Source organism: Epinephelus moara, chromosome 3 (assembly GCF_006386435.1).
Source record: "Epinephelus moara isolate mb chromosome 3, YSFRI_EMoa_1.0, whole genome shotgun sequence".
Lineage (NCBI taxonomy): Eukaryota > Metazoa > Chordata > Actinopteri > Perciformes > Serranidae > Epinephelus > Epinephelus moara.
This window is the reverse complement of record NC_065508.1, coordinates 24,544,506-24,558,874: the sequence shown is the minus strand read 5'-3', so window position 1 is coordinate 24,558,874 and position 14,369 is coordinate 24,544,506. Positions and strand designations below refer to the sequence as shown.

At 41.2% G+C, this 14,369-nt stretch overlaps 2 protein-coding genes across 3 annotated transcripts in view; both read left to right on the top strand.

The window, feature by feature from the left end:
- The window catches only part of LOC126387683 (protein Aster-B-like), a 38,340-nt gene extending 31,616 nt beyond the window's left edge, over positions 1 to 6,724 (top strand). For both annotated transcript variants that reach the window (XM_050040298.1, XM_050040299.1), the window contains one exon: positions 385 to 6,724. In XM_050040298.1, the coding sequence (XP_049896255.1) occupies positions 385 to 474 (90 nt within the window). In that variant the 3' untranslated portion in view covers positions 475 to 6,724. The remainder of the gene's footprint in view (positions 1 to 384) is intronic.
- Positions 6,725 to 9,738: 3,014 nt separating this feature from the next.
- Positions 9,739 to 14,369, top strand: part of LOC126387684 (dapper homolog 3-like) — a 33,341-nt gene continuing 28,710 nt past the window's right edge. The window contains exon 1 of the mRNA XM_050040300.1: positions 9,739 to 10,560. Within this exon, the coding sequence (XP_049896257.1) occupies positions 10,270 to 10,560 (291 nt within the window). The 5' untranslated portion in view covers positions 9,739 to 10,269. The remainder of the gene's footprint in view (positions 10,561 to 14,369) is intronic.

Genomic DNA, 14,369 nt, shown 5'->3' with positions numbered 1-14,369 from the left:
TACTCACAACATGTCTACACAGGAAAGGTCTCACTCGTCCATCTTAAACTCATCTGACGGAACAGATATCAGATACCAGGACTTGATGGCATCCCTGGCCATACCCTCAAAGTGTGTGCAGATCAACTAAACAAAGAAATAGAGTGCATATTTTCACTGCTATTTAAGAGATGGTTTCAGCTCATGCATCACTTCCCAGATGCCTCATGTGTGTCCATACTCGTGGACACTATCAGAAACATGTTGGAGCAGTGTAGATGTAGTCGGTCTCAGTCAGTGAGCATTGGATTGTTTTGTCTGTAGACCCACTCTGTGATCTAAACATTTGATTACTTGTGTTCTTGTACAAACTCTGACTTATGTCTTTCCTGCCTTTTCATCCAGCTAAGAGACTCCCTTCTCAATCTCCATAAAAGCATTGGCCTCAGGGACTACAACTCCGAGTCGGACAAAAGGAGAAACCAGTATCACTGATCGATAATATCAAGGCATGCGGACATGATGTGCAATATTCAGCCTACCTTTTCTGAGCCCATGGAGAGAGTGTGGCCTTTTAAAGGCAGTGCTTGGAGTTCAGTCAGAGAGCTTTTTCAACAATTCAAGTGACCTCATCAGCCTGCAGTAGATGAGAGCACACTAACACACCACAATGTGTCCTGCTGAGAGACTAAATCATTGGCAGGCCTCGTCTGTAGCTTAACTTCTGTCTTGTTCATCCACATTCTCCACCCGAAGCTGTATCACTTTTTTTTTTTTCTTCTTGTCACATACAGACAAAGATTAGACTGATCCAAAGCATGCAACTTTTTCTGGCTTCTGATATTTTGCCAAGTGAAAATCCATATTGGAATTAAATATGCATTCACTTTCAGAGGTGCAAAAATACATACAAATTTTTCTTCCCCTTCGAGGAACTCCGACAGCTGCTGTATCTCTTGGTTTTTTTACCTTTGAAACTGGGAAACACGATAAGAGACTGTAATAAATCCACAGCCTGCGGTATTTCAACCTATTTTTTTGCTCAGCAGAACTATGAAGAATCGAGATGTAACGGCATACATGTGCATGTGTGGTTGGGTGAGTGCATATGTGTGCATGTGTGTATGTGTGGGATTTTTAAGACGTATATGGTAGTCAGGGCTATTTTTACCAGGCATATCAGGCAGATCAGGGCTGGTTTCCCTGAGAGCTTATGCCATACTTTTGTGATTCTGTTTATGTTTTCTATGGCATAAATATTCTGAACTCTGGCTGGGGCATCGCTCTGCAGTTCTGAGTTAGTGACATGTTGAAGAGGAGGATTTGATTTGCAAGCAGAGAGAATGTATGGAAAGAAAGCAGGAATGCGTAGTTGAAGGTGGCACAACTCCAAGTTTCCTAACGTGTTGCCAAGGTAATAAAGAAATGTTTTGTTCACAGCCAACCATCAGTGTCATTCCAGTGTTTTAATGATTTACTCTGACACGTCTCCGCTGCTCCATCGCTGCCAAGGCTCACATGTCAACGTTATTATCCTGTTACCCTATTTAAGCCATTTCATTGCATTGATTCATGTGTGATTGTCATGTAAAAGTAAAAATGTACTGTGGGCGCACAGTCCCGCCATGAAGTAGGATCAACATGAGTTGCAGTGAAATTCAATATGTGCTATGTTTCTGCACTGCTACAGGTATGTTCTGCAGATATCAATCATGTTTTGGTGATTTTACAAACATTTCTCAGGTGCAGAGCTGATCTGCATCAGATATAAACTGGCTGGTTTGAGGTGGAGGTCAGCAGGCAGAGACACAGAGCCACAGTTCATTAGCATACAGCTTAGGGCTCATTTATACTCCCTTTATGCATGAAAATAGATATGTCCATTTCAAGCGTCACAAACATCACTGTCCTCATACTTCCATGCATCCTTTATGATGGCGTAGATACAGCTGTTGGATGGCACTAGATGGCAGAGTTGAGCATTTCACACAACAAATGAGGGGACAGTGGAGGAGGTCGTAACACTGTACCTTTAAAAAGGGGCAGTGTTAGATATGGTTGGTGGTCTGTGAGGCCATTAAATACATCCCAACATGTGGATGAAGAGTTCTTTTCACCTGGGCTGCCCCCAACTAAGAATTTTCCTAGTCGACTAATAGTTGTCATTTAGGGCCGTTAGTCGACTAGTCGCCTGAGTGTTTACGATATTAATTCAGGTCTGAGAAAGAATAGTATCAGTACCATTGTTAACACTTTTGATTTATTTTGACAAGGTGCAGCTCCTAAAAGAGTTTCCCTTTTTTATATATATATATATATATATATATATTCTACTATATTAGCCATTCATTCTGTTCTGCCATTATTTAAATTTCGTCGTCATCTCCTACAGTCGTATCTTGCTTGAAGTATGCTACACTGCCTCCTTGTTTACAGGTGGTACTGCTCTGTTTCATCTGTACCCATAAGCTTTCAGAAAACGTGCACAAATATGGACAAAAAGAATGCAGAGTTTGGACAGAAGGCTGTGTCCATCTCCATACCTAATGTGGAGCATTAATGAGCCCTTACAATAGCTAACAGGCAGCCTCAAGAGCAAACAAGAAATCATTCACTTTAAAATTGTGCCAGTGGATGGTGGTAAAAGAGTCTGATAAAGCAGCACCCACAGGTTTCCGACCACTCTAAAACTGCACAAATCAATACATTCTGATGAGGGTCACTGACGGACCCACACAGATTAATCACCAAATTTTTATGCTCTTTTAGCTTATTGTTTTGGTTGTACTGTCGCAAACTCTACCTGCATCAGTTCAGATTTTAGTGGGTGCAGCAATTGGTGGAATCCAAACCAGGAGTCCATTCCTGAAATTTGCTTTGGTGTAGCCTGGGTCCAGACCTTAGAATCTGCCGACTCCAACAAGTTCACTGATTCATCTGGAATTGTGACAAGAAACAAGTTTCTTTATTGAAATGAAAAGAAATCAATAAGCACTGTACAAAAGACCCAGCTCTGTCTCTGCTTTCTGCTGTGTCTTGGCCACACCCAGCCTCACATGCAGCACTGACACACCCCTGCACTCAATTACCTCTGATTGAGAACTGCTGGTCCTACAAATTGCAGTCAACACAGACACTCAGGTTGGTCACACAAAGCAAGTCCACAATGCCTTGTCTCTCCCACTCATTGAGTACATTTCCTGATTAGATTGCAAAAAGAACCAAACCATGCAAACAAAACCAACTTTGTTTCATCCCCATCCAATCACAGCTAAAATGCCAAAAAGAGGATAATATAAAGTAAGAATCCTCCACTTTAGCATAGAAAAAAACTAAATCTGGCCTGTTATGGTCTACTGGACTATGATAAATAAAACTGAATAGCATTAGCTTTACAAAACCACACCTCACCTCATTTCATCAAGATATATGCTTCATCAGATAAGCTCTGTCCTCTCTAACTCCTTGACTTCAGTTTCATTTAGATGTCAAGGAATATTTGGCTCTATCTACTGAGGTTTACCTCTCGCCAGCGGTTTCTGCCTCAGAGGAATGTTTGTCTAATGAAACACCACACTGTTTATCCAGTGCTGATACTATTTTCCAGAAAATGTGTCCATGTCCCAGTAGGAGGACTTGGTCTCTGTCAGTGTGTGCAGAAATGTAATCAGTCACTGCCAGTGAAGCAGCTATAAGAATGTGTCTGTTGATACTTTCATGAGTATATTTATACGTCAACCCCTTGACGAAACTGTTTGGGATCAGTGTGTCAGTATATGTCTTGCAGAAACTCTGCGTTGCCATGTTTGCCTTTTATTTTCTTTTTTTTTTCTTTTACTGACACTTGTCCAACCTTTGAAAATGTTTTCTAATTTAAGGATGAACGTCAAACTATTTAAATGTGTGAAAAATGTTGAAATTTTAAAGAAGGGATATGAAAACGTTGTCTTTTTGGTCTCACAAGGTTTCTATGCTACACTGTTGCATGCAGAATATGTTTTACAGTTGATTTTTAATCCTCAAAAATGTCCTGTTTCATGACAGACTAACCAGGAAAGCATTTTTGAGTTTTGTGTATGACGCAAAATCCTTGCAGTGTCAGAAATGTAGGTGAGCTGAGTGTCTAATATACTGTAAATTACTGCAAAAAGGAAAAACGCAGAGATTTATTTTTATGTGCATGGTGTAAGAGAGAAGAAGGCATATAAAGCTGTTACAGAAATGTTAAAAGGTTTCACTGTTATTGACTGTGCGCAGAAATAATACATTATTAGGTGCAATGCAAAATGAATTTGGCTTTGTATATTATTGAAGTGATCAACAGAGAAAAATTCTATTATTGACGTGTTTTACAGGATTCACAAATGTAAATAAGGCTTTGTAAAGTGGAAAAATGTGCATGTGTATCTGAATATTTGTGCTGTAAGAACAAATCGATACCACAAATGATAAAGACAATCTTACTTGCACAGCAGCCATGACATTAATTGTAATAATTGGCCATAGAAAACTATGATGTGATTGGTGGTCACCGAAAAAAACGATCTCATAGGTCAACTGTGCAAGCAGCGTAGTACAACTTATACTTACATTTATTGTAAGGTGGTGCCCTCTATTGGCCGTGGTAATAATGACTCCAGCAGAAGGGGAAATAACGTGGCACATAATGCGATTTAATCTGCGTAATGTTCTACAAATATCAAAGAAGCCCCTACAGGATGGGTGGGAGAGGTGGTGGATGGGTCAGGACTTTCACCCAGGAGACTGGTGTTCGTGTCCCAAAGTCAACATTGACTTCTTTTAATAACAAAGTAGCCTAGTGTACATTTTTTTCAGCCTAGTATGCTAGTATGTGTAACACGCCATGCTAGTGACATACGTTACATATCGTTTGTGAAATATGCGACCAAAGTACTAATTCAATGCAAAACTTACATCTGTCTTCCTGAACCTAACCACACAGTTTTGCTGCCTAACCCTAACCAAGTAGTTTTGGGGCAGAACTGCGACCGTCTCATGACGATTCGCTACGACAAACTGTGGCCCTTAGACCGGTAAAGTTTGTCATTTTGAGGCTGGTCATAAAAGTGGTTTTGGAGGTCAGCAGAAATTGACCTATTCTGTTATTTAGGCATGAGAGAGTGTACATTTTTTTCACCCCTTCCCACAGAAACATATTGTATTGCAAAAAAAATCTGTGTGTCCATGTGGGTTTCTGTCTCAAGGGTGGGACTATTGATGTAGCTACCGTGACCTCACCCATTGGTTTGTGGACCCTGTTTCAAAGCCTTGAGTTTGGCACTTCGGCCTTCGCCATCTTGGCATTTTTGAGCCAAAGGTGATCATATCAGGGCATGAAGGAGTGTGGGGTGGATCTGACTGAGAAGCCAAGCACACTATCGGCAGACAGCCTGTCACTCAAAGCAGACACACCCTTAATCATACGTAACTTGAAGCCTCCCCCTCTACAATAGTCATGAATTTTGAAAGAAGTTAGAGAGACCAAAACTGTCTTTTGTACCAGGCTGTAAACATGCTTATTTCTGCTGTAAAGTCGGGCATTTTAACATGGGGGTTCTGTGGGGATTGACTGGCTTCTGGAGCCAGCCTCAAGTGGCCATTAAAGGAACTGCAGCTTTTGGCAGTTTCGTTTTGGCTTCATTTTTCAGCCCTGAAGGTTGCCGCTTGGGTGGGACTATCAAATACATAAATCATAAAAAGAGATAATTTCTTAATCTAGCTGTGTGAAATTTTGCTCAAAAATGCACAAATGTGAATTCAATATTCAGATACACGTGCAAAATGTTCCTCCACAACCTTATTTACTTTGCGAGTCTTATAAAACACATGATAAATGCCCTATTTTCCCTCAATAGTTTTCTACACTGCAACCTTAAAGCTGCTGTCCAAATCAGAGGGTGAGGTGCTACAATGATCTAATAACCTAATTTACTCAAAAGCCATTTTTAAAACAGTTCAAATGCAGATGTTGAGTTGATGTAATTTGTCCTCGTCAATGGAATCTCTTGTATAATACCACTGAAGTCATGCGGCTCCTCTACTGTATATGAAATGCATGGCTATCCTATTAATGCTAGCAATTAGTATCATGTCAAACTTTCATGCATCTACAATAGAGGTTTTATTTCAGCATGAGTGTGAAAACAACGTAGATTCCCCTAAACTGTAGACCCTGAAGGTCAATTAAATGTAGTCAGACTTTAAGCACCAAGTGTCAGTCACAGTGTGGCCCATGTGTGAAAAGTGACAAGTGTGTGTAAATGTAAGCTGGTGTCAAAATGAAACCGTTGCTTATAAAAGGTTGACTGAAACTGTCATTGATTGGTTGAAGGTAACAAGATGTGTTGGTTTTACTTAAAGTCAGTTTCCATTACAATCCCCGAAATGTACCCTCAGGTTCAACTCCGAACACTCAGTCCATAAAGACACACACACCTGCAGTATTTCTTCCATCTTGCCTCCATCCAGCTCACTCGGTGGCGTAGCGTCGTATTCTCCTATGTGTGCTTACAGTCCCTGACCTGTCTTTGAAAACCCATTTTGATCTGCATATGTGAATCCAAACTGATTTATACAGATATGATAATGTAATGTATATTGTTATGTAGAGTTATAGTTCATATTATAAGGGCTCAAACTACGCTGGCAGTGGATTTGAGGAAGAAAAAAGTGCTTATATGAGAATTTTATTTGTAAGCGGCCTGTGAGTCGAGACAGAGGAATGAATAAAAGTGCATAACGATTCATGAAATATGTGTGAGTTTGTGTCATTTGTTGATCAGGTTTTGACTCGCCCCCGCAGTCACTCTGTGCTGATTATCAAAGAGGCTCGGACAGTAGTCGCTGATCAAGTTCAGATCAAGTTCAACCCTGTAAAGCATTTTCCTTTTCTGACAATGTTCTGATACAGGTTGCCTTTTTTTTACCACCAGATGTCTCTCCACATTAAGTCAGTAATCAAACATTATACAGAGTACAAGAGAAAACAAATGCATTTCACATTTATTGCAATACACAGCAGCTGGGGTGAAAGAAGTACTCCGAACTTTTACCTAAGTAAAAGTCATGATACCACAGAGGAGAAACACTCTGTTAAAGGTAAAAGTCCTGCATCTAAACTTACTAATGTAAAAGTACAAAAGTAATAGCATCAAAATGTACTACTTAAAGTACTAAAATTCAAAGTGACCATTATGCAGAATGGCCCATTTCAAAATAATATTTGTTAGGCCTGTTATTCAATAATATAATTACAGAGGAAATCCATGCTGACACTGGGAGAACATGCAAACAGAAGGGCTCCCCCACCCCAGGTTCAAACCAGGAACCCTGTTGCTGTGAGGTGACAATTCTAACCATAGCACCCCCCAGTTTAATCTATAATATGTCATAATTTAACACTTAATTATGTTTTCTATTAATAATCCAAATCTGTTTCAGTACATAAAAAAGAAATTAAATTATCTGTGCAGGGAACTTGTTAAATGTAAGAAAATTGATACTGATGTCAGTAGATGTTCCTGGCAATTGGATTTTGGGACCACAATAAAAAAGGATGATTCGGAAAATTATTAAATGCAAAAAGATGAGTTGCTCCAGTACATTTCGTGAAACACAATTTAAGATGATTCATGAACTGCATGTTACACGGTTTATCAGATCCAAGTACGATCCTGATTGTACTATAATCTGCCCAAAATGTAATACAGGCAAAACTACATATTTTCATGTCTTCTGAGTAAGCCCAAATATTGTTGAATTTTGGTATAGTGTTAGAATGAAAATTGATGGTATGCTGGGATGTAGGTCAATATTAAACCCAGGCATTGTATTTTAGGACTAGATGAGGGAGGAAAGCATGAATCTGTTGGTACGCAGATCAAAGGTGGATCGGTGATGAATCTCCAGATGTTTTTTACTCTGGTTTGAAAAACTCCTCAATCTAATTCCACATGAAAGGTTATCATAATAAATAAGAGCAAAATGGTCCAATTCCTGCTCACCTGGCAGCCAGTCTTAATTAGTATAGTAGACAAACTACAAATTGGGCTTCAGAAGTACATGAATATATCAATATTCAATACTATTCACAATATACACCAATCAGCCAAAACATTAAAACCACTGACAGGCGAAGTAAATAATATGGATCATCATGTTACAATGCAATGTTCTGCATGGAAACTTGGGGTCCTAGCATTCATGTGGATGCCACTTGACACGCACCACCCAGACCAAGCAGACGCCCTCATGGCAACATCACTCCCCAGTGGCAGTAGCCCCCCAGCAGGACAATGTGCCATGCCACACTGCCAAAACTGCTCAGGAATGGTCTGACGACGTGACTAAGAGCTTAAGGCCTTGACCTGGCCTCCAAAGTCCCCAGATCCAAATCTGATCAAGCATCTTTGGGACATGCTGGTATGTCATCTCGCAACCCACAGGACTCGAAGAATCTGCCGTGAAGACCCTGTTACCAGACACTATGGGGCATCCCCAGACTTCCTGTGTCCATACCTTGACATGTCAGTTGTCCAATCCATGGCGGCCCCACCGTGGATGGACAGTACATCTGGGGTATTGGCACGTCCCAAAAATGCTCAGTTGGATTGGGAATTGGGAAATTTGGAGGCCAGGTCAACACCTTGAGCTCTTTGTCACGTTCCTTGGGCCATTCTTAAGGCAGTTTTTGTGGTGTGGCATGGTGCATTGTCCTGCTGGGGGGGTCACTGCCATCTGGGAGTGGGTTTGCTTGGTCTGTGTTTGGGTGAGTAGCATCCACATATATGCCAACACCCAAGGTCTCCCAGCAGAACAATGCATTCTAACAAGATAATCAATGTTATTCATTTCACCTGTCAGTGGTTTTAATGTTTTGGCTGATCGATGTATGTATGCATGTACTTATGTATGTATGTATGTCATCTTTGTCCCATGAGGACCATGCACCTACATTTTACACCCATTTTAGCAGCCTTGTGGTAGTGTATTTTTTCATATGGTTTAGTAGCTTTGTTGTTAGTTGTACAGCTTGGGAAGTGTTAGATGTGTCTCAGTTTATGGGAAAACACTCATTTTCTCACACATTCAGTCATATTAAGGGGTTCAGGACCCCCATGTTTTGGAATTTGGTCTCGATTGGACGGCGACAACATGCAAGATTAATCTAGAAGAAGTGTGACTGTTACTAGTATAAGATATGTATTATAATATTGCTTCCTGTGAGGGAAAGTGTGTGCCTATGTGTCTACATAGGCTCATGTGGACATCTTATACTTGCTGTATTATATAAACTCATAAATGAATTTCAGGAAGAATGGTGTACATGTATATATTTTTCTGTTTCTGTTTACAGTTGCTGCTTTTTGAATTTTTGAAATGTACACTTACTATGGGACACTAATAATGATAATAATAATATTGAATGAGAATAATCTGAATCTTTCAGCAAGAATGCATTTATAAATGAGCCATTTTTATCGATTCTTTCTACATGTAACAGCTCATCCACTTAAACATGGTATATAAGAGCTGTTCACTCTCATAACCAATGGGTGGCATGCTTAGCTTTAAATCTGCACAGCCTGCTGTAGATTTCTTGGACGCTGTACACACATGTGGTAAAGGAATCATTTGCCACAGGTAGTGGACTGTGGTTGTGCTGTATATGAATGTACAGTGCAAGTATAGAATATCTTAGGCCTATGTTATGTATGCACAGTGGGCTATGTATATCCCATTGGCCTGTGCCTCTAATGTTTCCATTTGGGTCTGTAGAGGCAGTGGCCAAAACTGACAACATTATATCCAAAAGATATTTTTGACACTTAAATACTCAGAATGAATCACAGTGACTTTCACAAACACGCCACTGTGTATGTGTTTTTTAACGTGATGGGAGGTTAGGTTGTGTTCTTTATTCATTTTAAATGTCTTGATTTTTATTAAAACTGAATTTAGTATTCATTTGAGTAGACCGAAGTGGCCTCAGTCGGTTGTGGGTGTCTGGCAGAGCCAACAAAAGGCTGCGTGCCTTCATAGGCTCCACCAACAGCTGTCCAAGTGAGACGACACAGCGGAGCTCCGGATAGAGAGGAGGGGAATGGGTCCGAGTTCGACAGCGGCGAGTTCAGCAGCTGAAACCTACAGCCGCTGCTGCTCCTCTGTGACTATCCAGAGAAGAAGAGGAGGAGTGAATCAAGACTTCAGTGGATTAATTTAACCTCCCTTTGTTGGGGGAAACAGTGCAGAGGAAAACGGGAGGCGAGGATGTCTGTACAAAAGCTCCCAGGTTCTTTTGGAGTCATGTTCCCAGCGTTCTCTCTGCCCATGAAAGCGGAGCGCAGTCGGAATAAGGAGCGGCTGGAGGCCAGCCTGGCCGGCTTGTGTGAGCTGGAGCTGCTCAAACAGAGGCAAGAATGCCGGGTGCTGAGCGCTCTTTGCCTCGGGGACTCTCCGGCTCCCGGCCGTCCGCCTTGGGGAGCCCTGCGGTCTGCACGTTGCGCCCTGGACGCACCAAACGGCAACGCGTCGGATGACTACAGCCTCGGACCCCAAACTGTAAGTTGTGTGTCTGGTGATGATTGTTTTGGATTGAGTGCTGTACAATTGACATCATGATAGTTTGCTGATGTAAAGGACACTTTGTAGTGCAGCTTTTATGTTGACTCAAGTGTTGCGTGGTGTGCGCCGTGGGATCTGGTTGAACATTCTGCATCTAAAGGGCTCCGCAGTGGGGTCCTTAAATGATTACAGACACACAACTTGATAAGGTTCGGGCTTATCAGAGAGGTTTTTGTTGTCAGACTTGGCCCATAGGTCTGCTGTAGTCAGAGAGGTGTGTGCAGTGGGGGGAAGTACTGGCAATCATGGATCATATACATTTACTTTATATGCTGACTTTAAAGGATTAACTGTGTCATGGCTTTGAAATATTTTCCTCTTTTGCGTCTCTTCTTGGAACCCTGGAGGTCTCTGGACCTTCCTGTGGTAACTCATGGATTAGATTACCAAGCACTGAGTATATGTGAATATTAAAAGAAAAGAAAATCCTCTAAGCCTGTCATTGACCTCAGTGTGCAGATATGAAAACGCAATGTCAGGAGGGCCCCTCAAGTCACACGTTACCATTTAAGGGCAAATTTGGGGGGAGCCTTATTACTTTACCCATTCCACACTGAAGACAATGGAATATCCAGACATTTCAATCTCTTGGATAAATTATCACTGGAAATAAAAGCTGAGGTCATTACTTTTCACTGCCTCACTCCTCCAGCTTTGGTCTAGATTGCGTCAAACTATCAGGAACTCTTTGAAGCTGATTCCAAAACCAACATCAGTGTTTTCAGATAGACTGTTTTTTTATGTTTGGTAGGAAAAAAGCAAAAAAGTAAACTATTTTTATGGCAGCTACATTACCTGCATCTGCTTAATGTCCTCAGCAGATGATGCTTCAGAATATAAAAGGCAGGCCTCAGGAAACAACAGTCGGGATTTTCAGACAAATACGCAGCATTTTATGTCACATCGTTGCCAAAATTGCAAGATAATATCAATAAAATTGACACTAGCAGTCTGTGACTACAAAACAAATTTGAGACATAAAAGCGTGGATGCCCTCTGGCTTGATTTTCAATTACAAAAGTGAAAATGTAGCAAAAGTTTGTATTAATCACTCTGCGTCTGCTGCTACAGCCTCAATGTACATCATAACCAGCTAATGAAACTGTGTTGCAGCCTTGATAAATACATGCACAGAAAAAGGGAAGTTCACCACAGGCTTGTGTTTCAAATGGACAGGAGACTTCTGTGACAGTGTCACAGTGCTGGCATTTATTTCACATTTTAAAGAGCCATGATATTTCCTCTTGGGATCTGTCCTTGCCATTTTGATCCCAGTTTTCAGCTTTTTCTGAAATGAACTGTGTGAAAGACAAAAAGCTGCCAATATCTCAAGGCCCAGACACACCAAACTGACATTAAAGAGCTAGCATTAACCAAAGCCAATTGTTGCATCGCCTCAAGTTGCACATGAACACACCACAAACACTACAGCCAACAGCCAAACAGCATGTGTGAGAGGAAATAACTCTCCACACGAGCAGGCGGTGGTAGTCTGTAATCGTCTTTCAGAAAGGGAAACTGGAAGATCGTCATGATGCTACTTACCAGTTAGCATAATCCAGTGCTGAAAGGACAGAGCATATTTACCGTGCACCAGTGAACAATAACATAAACCATCGCAAAGTGTCTCTGCTGAAGAGCTCAATGGCTAAAGAAAAACAATCTTACCTTATATAACAAGTTTGTTTCGGTCTCACTCTGCTTGACTGTAGCTGTTTGTTTACGTTCCTCACTTTCATTTCTCTTCTCATGCACTGAGCTGAACTGCCAGTGATGTCATTTGACTTGCTGCATCGGTGGGGAAAAAAGCCAACAAGGGCCGATAAGGGATGACAAGGGTCAACGGTGCAGGACACATCGCAAAGACAAGGGCAACAGACACTCACTGACGGTCCAACACTGACAGACAGCTGACTGTCAGCTTGGTGTGTCAGGGCCGTGAGAAACCTTCCTACAGAGTATCAGCTTTGTGCAGTAAAGTGAAACAAATGTGTCCCTGAAAAGTGATGTAGTGGCCAAGCAGATGAACTGACCCCTGCCTGTGACAGTGAGAAATGTAAGACTGTCCACATTAAAAGCAGACTGATTTTGTCTGACTCTTGAAAAAGAGATATTTCAAGTATCACAAGTGTAGCATTGGATATTTTTAACCATCTCAGTCTCCTTAGAAAATATTGGCATTGTACATTTCGGGATAGTGGATAGTGTATCACCTAGACATCACCTATAGGCAAGATGTCTGCCAAGGTGCAGACCACTGTTGGAGACCATCAAACAACAAAACTGGTTGGTTTTCAGCGAGGCAATTTGTGTTTCCAGTGGCTTTTTGGACACCAAAAGTGGGTGGTTTTCATCAACCTATGGCTTGTTTACGACGGGGATAGTGCTATGAAATGCAGGTATTTTAAGCCAATACAATTCAATGTATCTGCTACATAATAACATGCAAATGTAACGTAGCCGTGGTCTGCAGAAATGTACAATGCCAACATTTTTTCAGGCGCTCTGGTTGTTTTCACTGAGATTTTGACATGGCCCTGCTCTCTGATTGGCCCGTAGACAACAAAGACTTCCAAAACATAGAAACTATAGAAACAATACAGAGGCCTACTGTAGAGGAAAAACAAGGAGCTGGATCTATTTCAGGACTTTTCATCTGTGCAAAGAAAAAAAACACCCCAACCATAAAGTTTATGCCCAGTGGAGTGTAACAGAGTGCAAAGTATTACAATATGAAAGTCCTGTAAGCTAGAGGAGGAGTTTTCATACTGTCATTCAATTACTGCCATATTGTTCCGGGAAAGGGGTGCTTGTGAGTAATCACAATTATCCACTCACATTTATCATCCCCCACCCTTTTATGTCTAGACCATTGTGTAATTCCTGAACCATGACACAAGACATGACATTAAGATCATCTGTGCGGCTGCAGGGTTAAATGGCAGGAATTCCGCATGTGAGGACACCACCAGGATTGACTTCTAATTTGTTTAGAGAGGATAATTTCTAACAATAACACTTAGATCAGACTTTAAATTAAGATTCTTAGATCTGTGCTTTTTACTAATAGAGCCTTTGATCTCATCCTGCATTCTAGCGCCATATCCACCAAGCAGTACAATACGGTACAGTTCAGTTTGGTACGCTTTTTTTCTGTTTCCACTGCGAAAAGTTGTGGATGGTACCAATGGAACCGTTCTGTACCGTCCCCATATTTGGTCCCCCCTCTGTTGGGGTACCTAGCACACAGATCTGGTACTAAAAGGTGGAGCTGTGAACACTGCAGTCTGTTGATTGGTCAATAGAGGATGGTCACTCTGCTCAGGGCTGAGTTGTGGCTGGTTTTGAGGCTCATGTAACCACTGTTCATAGTGTGGAGATGTTTTACATATATTAGTCAACTGTAACCATAAAATGAAAGGATGTTTTGCTGCCTCTCGCAGCAGCTGTAGACTGAGGAGAAGATAATTTAATTCACTGGGCCGACTGCCGGCAACTTTTAAGGTGGAATGTTGACTTGTAATGTTACTCAGTGCATGAGTTGATGACGTTTATTTTCTCACTTGGATGACATACACTTTTAGTAATGAGTGGATTCATTTCGACCAGATTATTTAAACTAAACTAAACTATTAATACTAATCCTCACTTAAAGAAAAAAAAAGTGTTGCGGAGCGTCGTTCCTGTGAACTCCGGCAACACTAAACCCCAGAGCTTTTGCCCTAGAAGGACTAAATGCACAATCC